Here is a 23,164-nt window from a genome sequence, read left to right as displayed (position 1 = left end):
GTTGGAAAAACCTATCAGTCTATGCCTTTCACCCTCTGCCTCTTCTCTCTAAGGTCTTACTAAAGGTCAGACAGGAAAACCCAAAAATGATCCGAATTGCTCCGGACTGGCCTCGCCAACACTGGTACCCAATTCTAAGGAATATGTCTCAACTCCCTCCTTGGTACTTGCCTCAAATACCTCATCTACTGTCTCAGCAGAACAATCAAATTCTGCACACTCAGCTCCAAACTCTGAACCTTGCAGCATGGCTGATCATTTAATTATTCACACAACACCTCTCAGTAAATCTGTGATGGATGTCATTTTGGAAGCCAGAAGACCTAGTACTAGAAAATCTTATGCTGATAAATTGAAGAGATTCTGTGCTTGGAACCAAGCACAAGGAACAGACACAGCAAAACCAAATATCCCTCAGATTTTACAATACTTGACAAGGGCCTGTCTTTTTCTTCAGTAAAAATCCATGCCTCTGCCATCTCGGCTCATTAAAACATGGAGCCTCCCATCTTTTCTCATCCTCTGCTAAAACAGTATCTTAGAGGGGCCAAAAATGTAAGGCCTCCCAGAAGATCACCAACTCTTGCATGGGACCTCAATTTTGTGCTGGAAAAACTCAACCTGCCTCCTTTTGAGCCAGCAGCTACTGCGGATATAACATTTTTATCTTGGAAAACAGCTTTCATTTTGGTAATTACTTCAGCAAGAAGGGTTTCAGAACTACAGGCTCTCATGGCTGTGGAGCCTTTTATTACATTTTACCTGGGCAGGGTATTCCTCAGGACCAATCCTTCCTTTATGCCTAAGGTGGTATCCAGTGTGGCTCTTAACCAAACTATTTACCTGCCAACATATTATCCAAATCCGCAGAACAAGGGGAGCGGATTCTGCATTCATTGGATTTACACAGGCAACTAAGATTCTACTTAAACAGGACCAAATCTCTAAGAAAGTCTGAGCAACTGCTGGTGGCATTTGCTTCAGGATCAGAGGGGAAGGCTATATCAAAGCAGACTATTTCAAAGTAGATAAGCCACTGCATTAGTTTCTGCTACTTGCAACATGGAAAACCTATGCCCAAGGGAATCGGGTCACATTCCACCAGGGCTGCCTCTACCTCAGCAGCCTTTCTCAGAGGAGTTCCAGCCAAAGACATTCTAGAAGCTGCTACTTGGAGCTCTGTTCATACCTTCACAAAGCATTATCATTTGCCTCTCTTCTCCAAATCCAGGACAGGCTTTGCCACTGCAGTTCTGCAGGGCCTTGCAGCTGCTCCTAATGCTATTTAGTTCCATCCTCCCATCCATAGCTTTGGAATTCTACCCAAATATAATGACTGCAACAGTGAAACATGAAGAACATAGTACAGTTGTGTACACTTACCATAAATGTAGATGTTCGAGTGTATTCACTGTTGCAGTCTGGGTTACCCACCATCCCCCTTTTTCTATAACTTCTCTTTCCTTCATTATATTCTACAGCCTTTGTGGTGTATTTGCTTTTAGATGAAGCTAAAGTTTATGTTGCTATAAGTGCATTTTCATATATTACTGTTTATTTTTATATATATATATATATATATATATATATATATATATATTTTTTTTTTTTTTTTTTTTGCTTCCCATTTGGGGGGTACCTGACATCTGGGGTAAGAAAAACTGAATAAAATGGCATTGGCTACGTGTTTTATACCCCGATGACCTGACGTCATGGAAGAGGAGACAGCAACCAACGCAGGACCCAAGACTTTGTTATTCAGGCCGACTGAGGGCAACCTGCCAGCAGATTACCCAAATGTAATGACTGCAACAGTGAATACACTTTAACATCTACATTTATGGTGTGTACACAACTGTACTTTTAGCGTAGTGTAAATTTTCTTTTGACATTTCAAGCTTAAACGGAATCTTCTTCTTTGCTAGTATGTCTTGAACATGAGGTTTTCCAGTTTATTTTATTGCCTCACTAAAGATGTAGAAGAGATACAGATTCATATCCCTGACTATTACTAGACTCGTATGGTCTTATACTAAGTGGTAGGTAGTCTCACGTATGGCTGAACTAAAGCACATTTTAGTCATTGTGTTACATAGTCTAAAATATGTCTGAACTCAAGCACAGATTAATAATTTTGACGAGTCAAAAGAAGTGCATCCTGCACTTGTCTGTCCTCCTTGAAATCCATGAGCCCGGGATGCTGCTGCCATTGGAACAGCATTTTTCTACGATTTGGTAAAATGAAGTACTTAGAAATCCAGCACAGGTTTGTATTATCTTTTTTGTAAGAGTATTTTTTGTAAGGTGTGATTTGTTGGGCTGATTAACAGCAGTGTGTGTGTGTGTGTGTGTGTGTGTGTGTGTGTGTGTGTGTGTGTGTGTGTGTGTGTGTGTTGGGACATTGTCTTGATAGTGATGGTTAGTAGAGACAGCTGGAAGGAACATGGTGGTTGACTTCCCCAGACTTACACAAATAAACACAACTTGAAGGAGGTCAGGCAAGTAAAAGTGTATATTTGGGGAAATGACCGCCCTGAAGTATTACTTGGGTTTGCTATCTTATGGGTATCTACATGCTAAGCACATTTTTTCATCATATCCGTGTATTTTTCTGTCTAGAAAATAATTCATACTCTGCTGCATGTAAGTAAAGTGTGGACTTAATTATTCTTTCCTTTCCTGATGACATGAACCATCGCCTTAGCTTTGTATGAAATCAGGTGTTGTTTTCTTTTAGGAATGTCTCATTGGCTTCTAATTATTAGTATCCTTTACTGTTCAGATGTTTGCATCAGGAAGATTTACCAGAGCAATGTCTTGAACACTTGCCCCCCCCCCCTCCCCCAGCATGAAGAATAACATAAAACTATGCTGGCTTAAACAATGTAAAAATTATTATAGCAGCTGTTTAAGAACTGTAGGTCATAGTTGGAGGGCCAGCTCAGACAGTGGTAAAAGGAAACTTGGCACCTCTATATGTATGTATGTAATAAAGAACTTTACTTTTTTATAAGAGAACTTTTGTTGCCTCCATTTGTAGATGACAAAAGAAATGTCTCCAATAGTCTGTTTACTTGGTGAAATAGAAAACAGATTAGAGGAAATAAGACATAGTGACAGTATTCAGAGATTTTCAGACAAAGCAGTGATTCAGAGTGCTGCAGTTTTGGAAGAAGCAGTAAATGTGTAGTGTTATGGGAAGACAAAGCCTGCTGTGGCTGAAAACGTTTGTAGTGGAGAAAACTATCTTGTCAATGTAGCAGCCCTAGTCAGTCAATTTTGGGAACTAACAAATTATAAAATAATACTAACCATTTGTAGTAGTAATTCATGAGCATTTGTATTGCAGAGAATATCACAACATGGTAGAAAAAAACTTGGCCTAGTTAGGCCATTTGTGATGGAACGAATTATAAAACAACACTAAAAACTGTGTGTGATTCATGGGCATTGGAATTGTATTGAAGATCATGGTATGATATTTTTTCTCATTTTAACTATGCTGCTACTTTTTAAATATTTTGTTTTAGACGTCTGTAAGACTAGTAGTAGAATGCTGACGGTACTTGAAATCAGTCTACAGTAGTTATGGCACAGTCATTAGAAGGTATGCATAAATGTTCAGGGCATTTGAATTTAGATGAGAAATGACTCATGATTTGGAGAGTTTATTTTAAAACAGATGAACAGCTGATGGTTCACCAACTGGTAAAAGACTGGGAACTAAATGCATTGAGGATAGTATCAAGTAATCTGTTTTGGTAGTTTTCATCTTTCTGAAAGCACTACCAAATGTGGGTCTGCAGTGTTATAAAATGAGTTCCACGACAGTCTTGTGTGTGACATGACCAGCATGTTTCTTTGTGAGTTGACATGGTTAAGTGAAAACAAAACTTGGAGAGAACTTCCCTCATCAGGAGTTTATCCAGTGCTGTGACCACATTATGTTAAAGGTTGTACATTTGTGTTGTCAGATGTAGGATATTGAATTTCTGTCTTTAAACGCTCACGTTAAGAAATAGCAGTTACCTTTGTCTGGTGACACATTTGTCCCATTTATTGTCATTATTATTGTATTCTAAATGTACTAACTGCTTAGTGATGTATCCCTGTTAAATGCAAAATACGCATTTTAACACAATGCAACAACTTGCTTTCCTATTTTAAAAAGGTAAAAAAAAAAAACGTTTTTTGTAGATTGCAGTTATTTTCTGGCATTACTTCAGGTTTACTAGTGAACCTGTCATTATCCAAAGCAGATTAGTGGAAAAAATGATTTCAGACATGATTAGAAATCAAAATAGTTGATGATAGAGTTCTGTTTGTGGTGCTTTAGGCCATCTGTGAGATCACTCTAGGAGTCGAATGCAGTTTTTAAAAGAGCAAGGAAGTCATGATATGCCCCGACCCACAATATTTCATATCATGCCCAGTCAGGCAGTTTCTTTGCAAGGAAATTTTGTAGAAGTGAATGTACTAAAATAAAAGTGAGCACTTTCTCTCTGTATTACAATGAAAGAAATTTAAGTTGCTGTCAACAAAAAATCCTTTCATAAGTGGATACTACCAGTGTTTGAGTTTGGATGAGTCCATATTTGAACTGGAACAGTTAAAAGAGGTTAACATCTTCCACTATTTTTTTTTTCAGTATGGAGGAGTGTGAAGCCCTCTGCACCAGGCTTGCCATCATGGTAAATGGACAATTCAAGTGTCTGGGTAGCCCACAACATCTAAAGAGCAAGTTTGGCAGCGGCTACACCCTACTTGCTAAAGTTGGGGCAGATACCATGGAACAAGAACTGCAGGCCTTTAAAGAGTTTGTTGAAAGTACATTTCCTGGTGAGTACAGGATGGACTGTTAAGAGGTTGTTCTGTAAATTACTGTTAGTTTGTGTATCATAAAGTAAGGATTTTACTCACAAGTGACCTTTTGGCCCATTTAACATTAGTTGAACATTTTCAGTGTTTTATCAGGTTTCGTCACCTCCTTGTCCAATCATATTTTATTTATTGATTGATTTGCATAAGCAAAATGTGGTCTCTCTCCATTTTCTGTATATAGCAATGTATTGCATAACCAGTTTATCTTTTCTTTCATTCAGTTCCAATTCCTTACCTTGTGGAATGATTCCCAACAGCAAGAGAGCTAGTTCATGAGGTCCCTTTACTAAGACCCTGTTTCACAAGCTGACTAACCTTTGGCAATCATTCCTGTACTCTTGGGAAAAAGCACAACATGTAGGCTTTCTGTAGAGAGATACATGTAGCAGTAAAACAAATGGACTTTTCTTCATAGTCAACAGTTGTCATCTTGCTTGATATTTCATATCAGATCAAGTTCATTTTAATGTTTTAATGACATCCCTTTACAAATGAATTGGGGACCTACAGACACTGGATCCTACCCAATTTGGCTTTGTCAAGGGCAGATCCTGCCTCTTGAACTTGGTCGACTTTTTCGAAACAGTTACTAAGGCCATTGATGAGGGTAAGGCAGTTCACACAGCCTACCTTGACCTAGCAAAAGCGTTCGACACAATACCCCACTCGGGCATCATAGAAAAGCTCATCAGCTTAGATGTAAACCCATATGTCACAAGATGGGTTGCAAACTGGCTCAAGGACAGAACCCACAGGGTTAGAGTTGCTGGTGCCATGTCAGACTCTAAGCCGGTCACGGCGGTGTCCCACAGGGCTCAGTCCTGGGCGCCCTCTTGTTCGGCATTTATTTTTCTGAAGTGCAGGCAAACATAGGGGGATTGTGGCTGACAAAATTTGCAGATGACTGCAAACTGGGCACCATAATTGACACTCCATCAGACACAGACATCCTCCAGAGAGGTCTCATAGAAATGGATAACTGGTGCCAGAGCCATGGCCTTAAGCTAAATGCCAAAAAATGTATAGTCATACCCTTTGGGAAAAACAAGGTATCCCGTAATTACCACATAGGTGGTAATCCATTAAACACGGAAGAAGTTATCAGGGACCTGGGGACCCAAGTTGACAGTAACCTCTCTTTTGACACTCACATTGCCAAAGTGGTTAGGAAGACCTTCTACATTGCCCACCTGATCATGAAGGGATTCACATCCAGATCAGGAGAGGTCATTGTACCCCTGTACTCTTCAATTATCAGACCAATGATTGAGTACAACGCCCCATTCGGAATGTACCTTACCCGACACCTGCAGCAGTTGGAAAGACCCCAAAAGTTCCTCACCAAAAGGATAAAGGGGCTCAAACATATGTCATACGCTGCCCGACTGAAGAAACTCCAGCTCTATTCAGTCGCATACCGTCTGCTCAGAGGTGATCTGTGCCTGACATACAAGGCCATGTCCAACCCGGAATTAATGGACATGCTCCACCTCAAAAATCCAAATCCACCAGAGCCACGAGAGCAAGAGACTTAAACCTCAACACGGATATAAATAGGGCGTGCTGGAGGGACAGATTCATCACCCAGAGACTCCCTACACTATGGAACAGAATCCCAGTCCATGTGAGGCAGAGCCCCTCACTGACTCTGTTCAAGAGAAATCTTGACGAGTGGATGGGAGATCGTAGGTTTACCCCGGGAATCATCTCTGTGTCACTGCTGGACAGAGGCACAGCAAACTAATGGATATAGTATTCTCATCCTAAGGGGTGGTGAAAGCCACACACACTCTGGCTAGGCTTATAAATGCCCTAGGGCAGATAGCCTAGTATGAACCTATGAACCTATGAAAACTCAGCATTGCAGTATCAAGAAAAAGTGCACACATGCGATTTGTGTAATATTTTGAAACCACAATTGCAACTTGAAGTTAATTTTACTTTGCTATATTACATTTTATTATAATGTACATGAAAACAAAAGTGTTTTTTTTTTTTTGAATTTCTAATTTCCTATTATGTTCATTGTTATTGCATGTGGAGATTTTTTTTCTCATACCACCATTAAAAATGGGACGCAAACCAGTGGTCAACCCAATCATCATAGCGTAATAACATTATGTAAAATTAGATTGACAAAGATATGAGAAGTTTTGTTAAATTTTAATTATGCATTCAGCATATTTGTAAACTATTATAAAATAACATGTATGAAAAGAATATTGGATGTATCAAAGGTAATCATGGCGTGAGAATACTATAGAACTGTGGTAAAACGTTCTTAAATTTGTAAAAACAGTAAGTAAAATAAAATAATTTGGAAAACAGACCATTTTAAGAGCATCTCTACAGACAATACACATATCGTTGCTGTATTTATTTATTTATTGACGCAAGTTTACTTGGAAAATCTGACTGGGCACAGGTGCCCTTTTTTAGCGAGGCCCAGGGAGAAAAATTACAAGGTATCTTATTTAATGTAATCAGTATTTACAGTAAGTTTTATAAAGCGCAATTTCAGTGAATACATAATATAATATTGAACAAAACCAGAAAAAAACTGCAACCAGGAAAAGAAGCGGTTCTCCACTTAGGGCTGCAAAACACAGCACTAATAAAATGAAGCAAAAAAATCGAACCAAGCCACGGCAATGAGAAGGCATACAGTTCCACAAATGTTTATTGTAAGCGCTTTCACAGTTCACTCTGACTGCTTCATCAGATAAATTCACAAAGTAACACACCCTACATTTAAAAGCATAACCAGCCAATAAAAAATATCATTCAATCATCAAATCTAATCACATAATAAACTAATTATAACTTAAAATACAAATTGTGATACACAACTGTGAAAGCATTTCCTAAAAGAATCATAAATAAAAACTGTTAAATAAATAAAAACATTTCATTTGGCTAGAGGTCTATTCTTGAGTGCTGGTTTAATACAAACTTTGTCATTAAGTCCTTTGCCCCTATGAGCTTGCATCCTAATGATCCAGTTAAGCTCACTATTCTCAACATTATTACTAACATCACCTCCGCAAGGCCCATGTGGTACAATTTCTACCACCATAAATTTGAATGTATGTGTTTCATTTAGGGTTGCATGCTTGGCAAGGGCATTCATCTGAATGGCTTTGTTGATATTGTAGACGTGTTCTCTGATATGATCTCTTAAACGCCTATCTTTCTTCTCTAAGTAAAAAGAGCTACATTGTTGGCATGCTGCCAAATACACTATAGAACTCGTATTACATGTGGCTGTTAACCTAAAGCAAACCTGTTTACCTGTATCAGGGTGTAAAAATATCCCTGAGCTATCTATGTATTGATACCAATTGCAAGTAGTACAGGGAAAAGTCCCAAATGTTAACCCTGGTTCCACTCTACACTCAAAAATTTGGGGATAGCAAAGCATCCTCTTCAGATTTTTCTTCTTTCCATAAACAAAGCTTGGTTTACTACCAACCACTTTACTGACCTCACTATACACCAGTTCTTTCTTATGATTTTTTTCTACTTCCTTTATATTAGTAGAATAGGTGAGTGAAATTCTGAAATGATTAGTGGTCCTAATAGGTGGTGATTCCCAAGGTCCAGAAGAAAAGTAAGGTTTGCCATATGTATCTCTTAAACCTGCTACCCTGGCCAATGTACCATCTACTTCAGATGCTTTATAGCCTCTATCTTTGAACCTCCCTCTCAAAACCTCTGTCTCTGCTCCAAAATCAGAGTGCGTGGCATTCAATCTAGAAGCTGTTAAGCCTTGACCCTTCACTATATTGCTGAATATGTGTGGAGGATGCATGCTGTTCCTGTGCAAATAAGCATTCTTACTACATTCTTTCCGATATATTTTAGTATTAAGGGCACCATTGCCCAAATTACTGATGGTGACATCTAAAAAAATCTGTGTGTTCTTTGGAGCTATTAATAGTAAATTTCAAGAAAGATGTGGTCAACTTGAGATAATCAAAAAAGACCTTCAAAGATTCTACTCCATCTTCCCAAACTAGGAAGAGATCATCCACAAAACCCAGTAAAAGCTTATCTCAGGCTTGACCAATAAGTGTTCCTCTTCCCAAAGAATAATTTGTTTCACACTCAAAACATCTGGTCTCATTGTAAGCATTTAAATACTAACTGCTACAATATCTATCAATCTATCTTGTTTATTTTGCAAGCAAGCCTTTCCACACAGTTTACTTTAAATATGCAAACATCATGGTTGTATAAATACAGAGTAGGGCCAACACAAACACAAACAGCACCTGTTCCCCAAACCTACATTTGCAGTACTTTGCTGTTTCAAACGTAAGTTAAAATGAAAGATTTTGTGGTGCTTTGAGAAATTGTCTGACTACATTGACTTTTAGTGGTTGAAATTAATTGAGTGAGGCAAGTCTGACAGTACTATTAATGCTGGTGAGCATACTCCTCAAAAAAAAAAGTTTGTCCAAATGGGCAAAAAGGTGATGAGAAAAGATGAGATGCAATGTGAATGACTGCATGGTACCTGACTGAAGCAGAGATGAGACAAAGAATGTCTTCAGACTTTAGATTAAATTTGTTGGAACTGCACTTGATATGGCTATGCATAACATAAGGCAGAATTTTGTCTGTCTTGGTCAGATACAACTGTCAGCTGGATAGTTCTGAAGTTTAGCCTTGAGTTTTTGAGGGAGCAGTGTTGTTATTCCAGTGATACAGAGATGCTGTGAAATAAAGAACAAAACTGTTGAGAGCTTTCGTCAAATGATGTGCACTAAACAACTGGTTTTGCTGGAGCTAAAGCACTTAGAATTTGTGTTTTAAGTGGAATTTTAGAAGGAGTTGAAGGTACTTAGTCTTTGGAGTTTGAAAATCATGATGGTGCAGTGGACTGGCATTGCTAAAAAGACACTAGGGATTGAGTTGGCTTATAGGTTGCCATTGGCTGTTTCTGAGAGATTAATGGGGAAGCTTCAGATGATGATGCCCCTTTTTGTTTCTTGATAAGGACTGACAAACTGGTAAATTATGTTCAATTGAAAATCACCCTGCCCATGTGAATCGCACCTTTTCAGAATCTACTTTGTGTCAGAGGTCACAACTTAGACATTATTTTGGAGTGAAAATCTGGTACTCATAGTGGTGCTGAATATATTTTGTTTAGTTTGGAATGCAAGTGTTCACTATTAATCCTGTTGGATTATAAAATTCTGGATACTGTTCAGAATTTGCTTCGACTGGTACTCAGATGAGTTCAATGGATGAGTGAGGAGGACAGAATGAGGACACCAGTAGAAAGTAGATGTGTGTGGTCACTTGGGAAAACAAAATGACATGAGTGATTTTCTGTTTTACATAATCAGTTTGCATTTGTAGGGTGAGGGCTGCATTTGCATGTCAAAAAGAAGTTTGAGGAAATTTTTATTACTTGTATAAGCACAATTCCAGCCTTTGCAAAAAGTTAATACTGGTTGTGCATCTGTTATTGTATTGCAGTTAGGTTTTACAAGATTATTTAATTTTCAGTCATGATTATTTGCAGAAGGGGTGTCTCTCTCTGCCTTTCACACTAGCTGACTGTGGTTAGATATGGGAAAGAGGTTCAACTACCAGTGGGTAAAAATATGAGAGCACATGAGTGCAGTAGATGCCAGAGAGTACTGTATTATCTTGTACTTTAATAGCACTTCAGCTAGTATGGGGTGGTGGAGCAATAGATAGGAGAAGGGCAGACAACACTGGGATAGATACAGGGACTGTGATGTGCATGTGTTTGTATGTGAGTGTGTACTTGTGATTGCGAAAGTGTCACTGGGGGGATGCCTATGCAGCTGCAACAATTAACTACCACAATATGCATATCACTGTAGTGACTGCCTTTCAGAGGCTTGCAGATTAGCTGATAAGGAGGTCTTTCCTCATCACAGCTAACATGTCTGTGCATCACAGAATACCATGTTGAAGAAGCAGAGCCTTTTTAGCTTGAGCTCTATGACTCTAGCTAGGCCCTGTAATGAATCCCTGGGTACATCCCCCCCCCCCCACTTAATCCTTACTTTACCCCTAACCCATGTAATGCTCACACAAACACACTCCATGCCCTCCTATGAAGAAATATTCAATGTAGCTGAAAGTTTTGACATTCGTATCCCAAATCCACACTTACCTTACTTGCATGCATTCAATCATCAGTCCTCTGATGTCTTCAGTGTTCAAGCAGACCACTCAAATTTATTTCAGAGTCATTCATTCTGTTGAAGTGAGCAATTGACAGAAAGAATGACACATTCTCAAATGTACTGCTTTCTGTTCAGTGATAGATAACCATCAGTAATATAAAGCTAATGGTGCCATTTTCTGACTATTTGATCTGTCACACCTGTGGGCAAATATATACTGTAATTAGGGTGAATTATCTAAGAAATAAGGCCTAGGGTATCAAAGGACATTAGTTTTAATACTTGGTGAATAAATATGTCTGGAAAAAGAAAATGTTTAGCTGCTCAGTGTATTTTCTTTTCATTTCAGTGTAAGGTTTCATTTTATGTAGAAAATGAAATGTAATGCCACAGTTTGTACTTTTGAAATGTGTATTACTTTAAAATAAGGTTAGTGTTTTGCTGTAAAGGCATAATTGGTCCCTGACAATAGCATTTGAATGCTTGCAACATTATTGGCTGTCATTTATGACGTGACAACACCCCACCATAGCATTATTTACCATTCAGTGTTCACAGATGGAAGTGGAATGCCCTCACTATGCCGTTTGCACTAGTGGTAGCAAGTGAGTAGATGTCTGATCACACCATTATCTCTGCTTTCAAACCTAAGGTAGCAGTTGCAGGTAAACCAATTCAGAGATGTATATTAGCAGTTTCATATCCCTGTCAGCAGCTATGCAGCTTTGTCATGAATGTGGTTTCATATCATTTCTTTCCACTTCCATCTGTATAGCTGTCACCTGTATTTGCAGCTGTCGATATCTCCTTTGTCAGTACAGCATTCACTCAACTTTTCATCAAAAGTCTTGTTCCCACATCCTGACATTTGGTACTGATGTCTGAACACAACATGCAAAGCAGTCAAGTGTAATGAGCATTTTAAAATTTCTTTGTACCATAGATGCTGATATCAGGTTAGAGGTGGTTTGCAGTTGTGTGCTGTCAAACTGTTTTACAAGAACATTCTGTCTGAGTTGTTTTACTATTTTATCAAGACTTCAGTAAAAAAAAAAAGTAACAATAAGAGTAATTTTCATTTATGTGCAACAAAAGGGCTATTTCTATATTTATATTTTCCTTTTTCAGGACTGAAAGCAGACAGCATGGTATATGTCAGCATAATGTAAAACACAACACCTTTATTCAGATGTATTAAATAATATATGTTTGATGTGGCATAAAAATGTGAAGCAGCTTTTACTGTTGTGTTGACAGTTTTTTGTTGTTGATGATGAATGTGATTGCAGAGTTCTCAGTCCTGACAAGAATTGATATGTGGTGTGTTTCACAGTCTCATATCAACTTTAGGAACTACTACGCAGTGTAAAACTCTTGTCAGCTGCTTGTATTGACTCTCTCAACTAATTCTGTTTGGAGTCTTGACAGAAGCCCAAAATTAGTGCTGATAGAACTCCTGAAGATTTACACATCCATTTAACTCTAGGCTACTCAGAAGGTGATCCCATTAGGGGAGCACCAACCTTACTTTTAATTCAGTACATGTAGCTCACTGTGCTGCAATCAGTTTTTTTTTAATCATTTGAACTTATTCCAGAATAATCTCTGTACTTACAGTAGTTATTCTTGGTTCTAATGGGATGATAAATATGAACAGTTGTTAGGAACCGTATAAAGCATCTGATCTTAACGGGAAGGTAGTTTTATCCCAAGCTACACCTGCTCTGTTTACCTGAAACAAATTTTGGGAGCTTCAGAGCACCAGAATGAGGGTGCCACTCTGCGAGGCTGAGTTCACCACAAGTTAAAGGGTCTCATTGCTAATTACGTAAAGAAAAAACTCATTAGGAGGGTAGTTCTACTAAGTGAAAATGTCAGCTTGCCATTCTTTGTAGATAATTCTCTGCCACTGCTAGTTATTGGCAACATTTTCTTTCATACCCATATGAGTTTTTTTTCCAGAGTAATTGTTGTGACTGTTAACTGTCTTGCTCTTGTCCTAGAGATCTTAAAGGATAATTATTTAACTATCTCTCATATCATTATTCGTGGAGCATACCCCGAGCAAGTTACCACTGGTACAGGATGTTCTTTGTGTTTCACTGTTGCAGTCATTACATTTGGGTAATCTGCTGGCAGGTTGCCCTCAGTCAGCCTGAATAACAAAGTCTTGGATCCTGCGTCAGTTGCTGTCTCCTCTTCCATGACGTCAGGGGTATAAAACATGCAGCCAACGCCATTTTAATCAGTCTTTCTTGCCGCGCGGTGCCCAAAGAAGAAGCAGTTTGCAAATGCCGGTCAGCCGACTCCTGAAATTTTTGTTTTCACATTTCAGAACCGAAGTCTTCAAACTAAAGCTAAGTACCCCGTTGGGGAAACTTTTTCTTGCTCCTTACAGATGTCAGTAAAAGTTAATAATTGCATTACTTGTGGGAAGCAAATACCTCATAAGGATTTTCATTTGTACTGTATTCCTTGCCTAGGCCCTGATCACAATGTGCCTTGCTGTCGGTTTTGTGCTAAATTTAACCAACGCACTATTAAGCTTCGGTATATTTTTGCTTCTAAATATTTTGGTTCAAGATTTAACTACCCTGAAATGTCGTCGGTTAGCAATCCAACTATCGGAGTTCATAAAAAATGCAAAGAAAAAGACAGAGACAGACCGTCGAGGTCCAAAACCGACGACGAAGCTCCTCCTAAGCCAGTCACCGGTTCGCCGGTATTCAGTGAGGCGCTTTTGCAGTCCCTGATACCCGCTACTTTTGAGTCGCAAGCCTCTACCGAGACCCATTCGGAGTCCGGTATGCCGCGAGATTCGCAAAGTATTGAACCCGCGGATGTCTCTCCCGTGGATGGGTCTGGAGCCGCTGAGCAGGCACCGGCTTCTGAGGGTGTTTTCAGGCCTCAACATTTTTATATTAAACAGATGCCATCAACAAAAATAAGGTCAAAATCAACTTCTATGTCTAAAAAACCGACGCATGAGCCACGTGCTCAGGCCCCTATGCCTAAAAAGCAAATGATCAAAATGGCTGAGGATTTAATTACCTTGATTAGGGTCCCCCCCTGCTAAGAGGCCTAGGCAAGGCACTGATTACGAATCTTCAGATCAGGTTTCCATTTCTTCTGATTCCTCTTCTGATCAGGAATTTTCTATTCCACCTTATGAGGATTCTGATAGAGGAATCAATCCCATTTCCTCCTGAGGATTATTCTTTTGGAGAGACTTTGCATACGTTAAGGGAACATTTTCACTGGGAGAGTCAGGACTTCTCTGAATCAAAAAAGAGGCTTAGGGATTTCCTTCTTCTTTAGCATAGGCCTTTGGCAATGCCTCCTGTATTAGACATTGTTGATGATGGGTTCTCGGAATCAAGCATGGCTCCTGATTCCCTGCCTCTGGCTCCTAGTAAGCCAGACAGATATTACAGGGTTCCCGACTCCCACAAATTTATTTTCAAAAATCCTGCTACTGATCCTGAGACTGTTTCTCAGGGTCCCAAGGGTGTAAAGGCTTCTAAAGCTAAAAATCCTACCCCTTCTGATAGAGATTCCAGGGCGCTGGATAGATGGGGTAAGAAGGTTTATACGTCTGCAACCTTGGCAATCAGGGCTTTAAACTGCCAGTTTCATATGCTTAAATATCAATAGCATGTTATGGGCTTACTGAAACAGAAAATTATGTTGATTTCTGATTGTGTGGAAAATAGAGTTAACAGGATTTATTGCATTCAGCAGAACAGGTTGGAAAGCATACTTTGCAATGGAGTTTTGATTCCTTGGAGGCCTCTTGTAGGGCCACCGTTACTGGATCTGTGATAAGAAGGCATGCCTGGCTCAAGGATCAAAATCTGCCTGATCATGTTAAAGCTAAATTGTTGGATGCCCCTTTGTAGCATGATACTTTGTTTGGTAATAAGGCAGAAGAGGTTTTAAAGAAAATGGAAGACAAAGCTAAATCTATGCAAACTGTAAAAGATTTCTTGCAAGTGCAGCCACCCAGGTTCAGTAGGCACTGGCCTACTAAAAATTGGTCCTTTCCTGTGTCCAACAGAGCCACTCAGGGCAAACCCAGGCACTCAAAAGGCTCCAGATATCAATCACAGGGATCTTACAAGTCAAAGCAATGGAATGCCTCCACCTCCAAATCGGGAGGTAACAAAGCATAACCCTACAGTAAGCAGTCTCAATGACTTTCTTCTACCATCTCCAAGCACTTATCTTTTGGCAGCCCCCTTGGGGGGAAAACTAGCACTTCATGCTCAAAATTGGCAGTTAATTACCCAAGACAAGTGAGTATTAAACATAGTATCCCAGGGGTACAGATTTAATTTCCATACTTTGCCAATTCCAAACAGATGGCTGGATCTGCCATAAAACCAGTGGGCAGAGGCCCAGAAACAAGTCATGTCCCTCATGGATATGGGGGCTATCCAACCGGTACCAGAGAAGGACAAGGATTTTATTCATGACTTTTCCTGGTACCCAGAAAAGACAATTTATGGCGTCCAATACTGGACTTATCGATTCTGAACACGTTCCTGGACATTCCAAAATTCAAAATGCTGACTTTGCAACAGCTACTGCCTATGCTAGGCAAGAATGCTTGGTTAGTAACGCTAGACTTAAGAGGCATACCTGCATATCCCAATAAGGGAATCTTGCAGAAGATACCTCCACTTCAAAGCAGGTTTTTTGCATTACCAATTCTCTGCACTGCCCTTTGGCTTATATACTGCGCCCAGGTTCTTTATAAAGTGCCTGGCACCAGTAATTGCATTCTGCAGACACAGAAACATCCAAATTTATCCTTATCTGAATGAATGTCTCATTCAGGCGGAGGACAAGGACACTCTTCTTCAACATCTGGCATTTGTAAAAAGGCTTCTAGCATGCCTGGGGTCCACCATAAATGAAAAGAAATCACAACTGGTACCCTCACGAATAATTACATTCCTGGGTGCAAGCTTGAATACAACTGCCCAGATGGCTTACCTCATGCCAGACAAACAAATGCAATTGACAACATACTTCAAACAAATGGCAACAAAAACCCAGTTATCTGCAAGACAAATTCTGCAGGCTTTGAGGTTCATGGCGTCCTGCATTCTACTAATTCCATATGCGAGAATGCATATGAGGAAACTTCAGTGGTACCTAAAAAGTGTATGGAGTCAACATTGTCACAGCCTGGAAACAATGATTCCTCTCATTCCCTGCCTACAACAGGAGTTTCTTTGGTGGGCAGAGACATGTCACCAAAACAAGGGACTGTCATTCACTCTACCCCCTGCCACCCAAACCCTAACTACAGACTCATCAGGCTATGCTTGGGGGGCCCACCTGGCAGGGAGATGCATTCAGGGCAAATGGAGCCCAAACCAAATGCATCTGCATATCAACCAGAAAGAAATGCTAGTTGTTCAGAATGCTCTGACAGCCTTCAAGGACTTGCTTCATCTAGGACAACTACTGATAAAGACGGACAACGCCACAGTTATGTGGTACATAAACAAGCAGGGGGCTACCCATTCCTACCCCCTTTGCAGACTAGCCATGGCCTTGTGGAACACAGCCTTGACTTACCAAATTCATCTTCAAGCTCAATTCCTGCCAGGAAAGCAAAATACTCTGGCAGACGACCTAAGCAGAAATCTTATGGATCCGCACAAATGGAAACTGGATCCACAAATCTTCAGCATGTTAACACAGAAATGGGGAAGCCCAGACATAGATCTATTTGCCTCTCCCCAAAACTGTCAGTTGGACAAATTCTGCACAAGAACTCATCACAAAAAAGCATGGAAAGTGGATGCTCCATCCTTCAGCTGGAATAATCTATCAGTCTATGCCTTTCCCCTTCTGCATCTACTCTCCAAGATCTTACTAAAAGTCAGACAGGAAAAATCAAAAATGATTTTAATTGCCCCGGACTGGCCTCGCCAACACTGGTACCTGCTTCTAAGGTATATGTCACACCTTCCTCCGTGGTACTTGCCTCAAACACCTCATCTACTGTCTCAGCAGAACTATCAGATTCTGCACACTCAGCTCCAAACTCTGAATCTTGCAGCATGGCTAATCAACTAATTATTCAAACCACATTTCTCAGTAAATCTGTGATGGATGTCATTTTGGAAGCCAGAAGGCCTAGTACTAGGAAATCTTATGCTGATAAATGGGTAGATTCTGTGCTTGGAACCAAGTTCAAGGAATAGACACAGCAAAGCCCAATATTCCTCAGATTTTACAATACTTAACTGAGATGCTTGACAAGGGCCTATATTTTTCTTCAATAAAAAATCCATGCCTCTGCCATCTCTGCACATTACAACACAGAGCCCTCCCTTATTTTCTCATCCACTGCTAAAACAGTACCTCAGAGGGGCCAAAATTTAAGGCCTCCCAGGAGAACACCAACTCCTGCATAGGACCTCAATTTTGTGCTGGAAAAACTCACCCTGCCTCCTTTTGAACCAGCAGCTACTACAGATATAAAATTTCTATCTTGGAAGACAGCTTTTCTTTTGGCAGTCACTTCAGCTAGAAGGGTTTCAGAACTACAGGCTCTCATGGCAGCGGAGCCTTTCATTATATTTTACCCGGACAGCGTGGCCCTCAGGACCAATCCTTCTTTTATGCCTAAGGTGGTATCCAGTGTGGCTCTTAACCAGACCATTCACCTGCCAACATTTTTCCCAAATCCGCAGAACAAGAGGGAGTGGATTCTGCATTCATTGGATGTACACAGGCAACTAAGATTCTACTTAAACAGGACAAAATCTCTAAGAAAGTCTAAGCAACTACTGGTAGCATTTGTTGCAGGATCAGAGGGGAAGGCTGTATCAAAGCAGACTATTTCCAAATGGATTAGCCACTGCATTCATTTCTGCTATTTGCTCCATGGTAATCCTGTGCCCAAGGGGATCAGATCCCATTCCACCAGGCTGCCTCTACTTCAGCAGCTTTTCTCAGAGGGGTCCCAACCAAAGACATTCTAGAAGCTGCTACTTGGAGTTCTGTTCATACATTCACAAATCATTATCATTTACCTCTCTTCTCTAAATCCAGGGCAGGCTTTGCCACTGCAGTCCTGCAGGGCTTTATAGCTGCTCCTAATGCTGTTTAGTTCCATCCTCCCATCCATAGCTTTGAGATTCTACCCAAATGTAGTGACTGCAACAGCGAAACACGAAGAACGTAGTACAGTTGTGTACACTTACCATAAATGTAGATGTTCGAGTGTATTCACTGTTGCAGTCCGGGTTACCCACCCGCCAGCAACCCATTCTATACCTTTTCTTTCCTTTGCTATACTCAGAAGCCTTTGTGGTGTATTTGCTTTTAGTTGAAGGTAGATTTTATGTTTCTAAGGTGCATTTATATATTTACAGTTTATTTATATATTTTTGCTCCCCATTTGGGGGGCATCTGACATCTGGGGAAAGAAACTAATTAAAATGGTGTCGGCTGCATGTTTTATACCCCTGACGACCTGACGCCATGGAAGAGGAGCCAGCAACTGACGCAGGACCCAAGACTTTGTTATTCAGGCCGACTGAGGGCAACCTGCCAGCAGATTACCCAAATGTAATGACTGCAACAGTGAATACACTCGAACATCTACATTTATGGTAAGTGTACACAACTGTACTTTCTTCTACCTCTATGATTTAGCATCGCTTGCTCTGAATCTTAACTATCTTACTTTTAGCAAGACAGATTTGTATCTCCTCCTGATGGCACATTGGCTCTGGAATCTTTCTGCTTCAGGGTTAGCTTTCTTGTACTTCTCCCCTTCCCCCATTTGCACTCACCCCTACATCATTTCCATTTATAGCACCTTATTCCCACACTATTACCAATCATAACCATTACTAAACTGTCCTACCCCTCCACAAATATTTAGTTGGTTAACCTTTCTAATCAGTTTATACTGCTGCAGCCAATTACCTTTCCTTTCACTAGTTGTTAGTACTGTTTTCCTCGGTTGGATCTCAGTCTCTCACGCGCGCACACACACACACACACACACACACACACACACACATGTACACACACCCTTGCTTTACCTTTTAGATCTAAACACTCCTAGCCAACTCAACTCCCTCAAAGGTTCATACGCAAATGCTTGGTAATCTGCAGACTATTAAACACCTACCCAGTAACCAGAGGCCAGAGGTGAGAATCAAACCGTATACCTTGTGCCTGTGAGGTAAACACCTTAACCACTAAGCCATGCCCAACACCTTTCTTGCATTTTGTCTCAGTCCTTCCCTAGTGATAGTGCCTCACAGCAGTATTCTGATCAGTAATTCTGTATCTTTATTTCTCTATAACCCTTTCTGTACTTCTCTAGAAAACATACTACTAGTGTTTAACAAAGCAACTGTTGCCTCTCAGGATTTAACTCTTGCTCAGCCTCCAGTTATTGGATAAATATGACATTACACACAAAGTTGGCCCCAGCTGCTCTCCCATCATACATGGTTCTGGTTATCACAATCCTGCAGTTTCATAGTCATGCATCCTCCACTTCTGACAATATTGTGTACTCGTGTTGCAAGATGCTCATTAATTTTGCGTATTCTTTAACATTAGTCTACTCACAAAATGTGCATTTGTTACCTACTTTGAACATGCAGCGTAAACCCTACTGTAACATATTCTACCCTGTGTGTACAAAACTACAGGTGTATTGCAAGTTATTTCATTGTGGGCTTATAGGTACATACTGCATACTAATACTAAGTGACATTCAGTTGGACTACAGACCTACCCGACAACCCAATGCTTCCACCTAACTGCAATGAACTGCTGTTTGTGAACATGAATATTTGCAGTATAAAGAATAAATGATAACCAATTGAACTATGTTTTTTAAACACCTTTATTAAGTTATCACTTAAAAGGGTATGGGTGTACGTATATTAATAGACAAGAAATCAAGCCGTATTCTTTTTTTTTCTTTTGCATACATTACATATATAGTTTCTTTGTTTGTAACAACTTTCAGTCCAGCGTTACCTAAATTGCTTAATTCCTGCCTTCTCTTAAAACTCCTCCTCCTGAATATTGTTCTGCATGTGTCATTCTCACAAATTCCATTTATTTCTATGTAATTTGATCCTTCCCTCTTTTAAGGATCCCACATTCCAGTTCTTCTCTTTTACAATAATTCAATACTTCAAGTGCATTTGATTTTGACTTCCATTTTTAGTAATTGCTTTTTTGACAGCCTGTAGAATTAAACTTAATAAGGCCTTAAGTATGACTGCGCAGTTCAGATCTTGTGTCCCATGTCAGAAGAATCATTATAGCCATTTGCTCCCCCAGTATTTTTGACAGAGTACTCTGTAGGAAGCGTTTAAACTCTGCCAACTAATTAATTTTTCCCAAAAAACATGTTCCCACCAGTTGAACTAAGGGAAAATCAACATATAATCCTAAGATTTTTTCCACTACTAAATCCTTGCTGAAAGACAATTCATCAATTTCTCCTCTCATTGCCCAGTTATGTTATATTTGTGGAGGCAAAAGACTTAGCAAATGGATGGATCGCACCCTAGAAATAACATCTGCACAACTGTACCCCAAACTTCTAGCCTGAAGTAAACAGCTTGTGATGTTCCATCAAACTGGACTGTTGCTCAGATATTGCTAGTTGGTCAGCCAAAAGTTGGCATTGTTACTCTCTATATGCAACCCTCTCTTCAATAACACATGTTCAAGACACCATTGCACATATGTTGCCACTTTCTAAGTATTCCAGACTAATAATACTAGATGGTCTCAACCTTGACTGTTAAGAATTTGTCCAAAACCAGCCTAGGATGCTTTTGATTTGTTTACTTGAGATGCATTTGAGACTGTATCTTTGATTTTCCATCTATATTTGCAACTGGGTCTTGGCTAAATATGGTCTTTAGACCAGTTTCCTTAACCAGTCAACAAACAATAAAATAAAAGTAAATATGACTGGAAAGGAACCTATTTGTTTAACCAAGATCAAGTTATAATAATTGCAAGTTATCTAAGCACAAACTCTTGCAGGTGTTCAGTGACTGAAATCCTGGTGACTAACATGGCAGATAACTGACATAGCAGATGAAAACAACTCTCAAACCACCCACCCTCCCAAATACCATAATTGACCACATCCCTTTTATTTTCATGTGGTCACAAAAGCACAATAAAAATCCCAAACGTTTCTATCTAGAACCACAGCACTAACATCTAATGCCATCTTGTTAGAAAAACTAACCCCTTGGACTGGACCCATTTTCACATGCTTCAATCCTGTTAATGCCTTTTCCACCTTTCATGAGGTCCTGTTTTCACTATAGAGTATGGCAATCGAGTAATCTGCCTCCCTTGGTTATTCTCAGAACTCAGTTTATGAACAGAAATGGCCAGGCTTGGATAACATGGAAAAGTGGAGAAGTACTGCTGTATCCAAAAGAAGCCTGGTTACTTCTTATAAAAGGAGTGAGAATTAAATAAAATGCCACTGTGGCTTATTACAGGAAATTGCAATTGTAACTTTTGTGTCCCCTCAAAATTTCTGACAGACCGTTGAAACAATAACAACCCCTACGATTTTCATAAAAGCAACTCAACTAAATCTTGGATAGTCTTCCTAACTCTTGACTTGAAATTTGATGTTAATGGGCATGCTTAATTCTAATGTTAAGGTAGCTCAAAACACAGTCAAGTGTGGCTACACAGCTGTAGATGCTGTCTGTTGGGTAGCTGGTACAGTTATGAGAAGGCATGCTTGGATAAGACTTCTATTCTTCCCTGAAGATGTTTAAATTCAACTGTTAAATGCCCCCACTGGACATGGACTTCCTATTTGGTAAATCTTTTGCTGAAGTTTTCAGAAAACTAGAAGAGAAGGAAAATCTCTTGCAGGAAATTAAACCGCTTTTCTTATCCTTAGTTCCCAAATTTCAAAAGAACTAGCAATCTAATCCAAATCCATTTTTTTCATAAACATTTCTATTTGGTCAGTAGCAGTCTATGATTGAACAGTTCAAAAGAAAGTTGGCTGATTGACTCCAAAAGAAAATCTAATGGGTCCCATGAATCATATTCTCAAAGGAAAACCTTCTGACTATCCTTGACACTTAATTCCTCCCCCTCGTCCCCATTCCAGCTTTTTTGTGACAATTGCAGGGAATTTTCCTGTTTGCCTTCCTGCGTGAAAATCAATAACTGGGACCCTTAGGTTCTGAGTATCGTAAAACAGGGTTACAAACTCCAATGGACATCCATAGCCATTCCATCAGGCATTCCGCAGCCTTCAGAAAATCAGCTTCATCTTATGTCCTCGTTGTTTTAGATTCACAGCTTCAGGTTTCATAGAGCCATTCCCCTCAGACCAATGTGGACTAAGGATTTTCCTGAGTCCCAGGAAAGAAGGAACCCTGGTGGCCAGTCTAGATTTAGCCAATCTAAACACATATTTGTAGATTTCAAAATTTAGCATGTTGGCACTTCAAATGCTTACTTATACATTCCCATTCACAAAAAGCACAGGTAATGCAACCCTAAGGAAAAAAAAATCTGAAAAGTTATCAATTTATTCTTTTGCACTTTGGACTTTCTACTGCACCGAATGTCTTCACTGCACCGAGAGTCTTCACTGGATGCCTTGCTCTAGTCATAGCCTATCTCAGGCTCACAGGCTCAAAGCCACACCAATCTTTCCTTATCTGGATGATTCCCTGATGTCCACCTCAGCCGGTCATGAGACTAAACAGTCTTACTGTTCACTGTGAATCTTTTACAACTTGGTCTTTACCCTGAATATGAAAAAGTCATCCCTAATTCCTGCTTATAGACTATCGTTTTCTGGGATGTCTTCTAGAGCATAGATGTCCTGAAGTCAGTGTGGGGTATTCCAAACAAGTGGGTTATCACCACTAACATTAGGCCGTGGGTACCAAATCTTAACCTTCCTTAAGCCGTATGTCTGATGTGGGATCTCCGCTCATAAGCATAGGGGTGTGTAGGTGGACTTACGAGTGTAGAATTTCAGACTATCTCGCCTGCCGCCTGAACGCAGGTTGTGTATCCTTTGTACTGATCACCATTTGGTCACT

General features: G+C 39.9%; 1 protein-coding gene across 1 annotated transcript in view; it reads left to right on the top strand.

Moving 5' to 3' along the window:
* The window catches only part of ABCA3 (ATP binding cassette subfamily A member 3), a gene marked incomplete in the record, with an annotated part of 1,818,321 nt that overhangs the window by 1,631,006 nt on the left and 164,151 nt on the right, over nt 1–23,164 (top strand). Inside the window, 1 exon segment of the mRNA XM_044089258.1 lies at nt 4,649–4,839. Within this exon segment, the coding sequence (XP_043945193.1) occupies nt 4,649–4,839 (191 nt within the window).

The sequence above is a fragment of the Protopterus annectens genome, chromosome 12.part0 (assembly GCF_019279795.1).
Source record: "Protopterus annectens isolate FY-2018-M chromosome 12.part0, PAN1.0, whole genome shotgun sequence".
Taxonomy (NCBI): domain Eukaryota; kingdom Metazoa; phylum Chordata; order Ceratodontiformes; family Protopteridae; genus Protopterus; species Protopterus annectens.
This window is presented reverse-complemented; position numbering and strand designations above follow the sequence as displayed.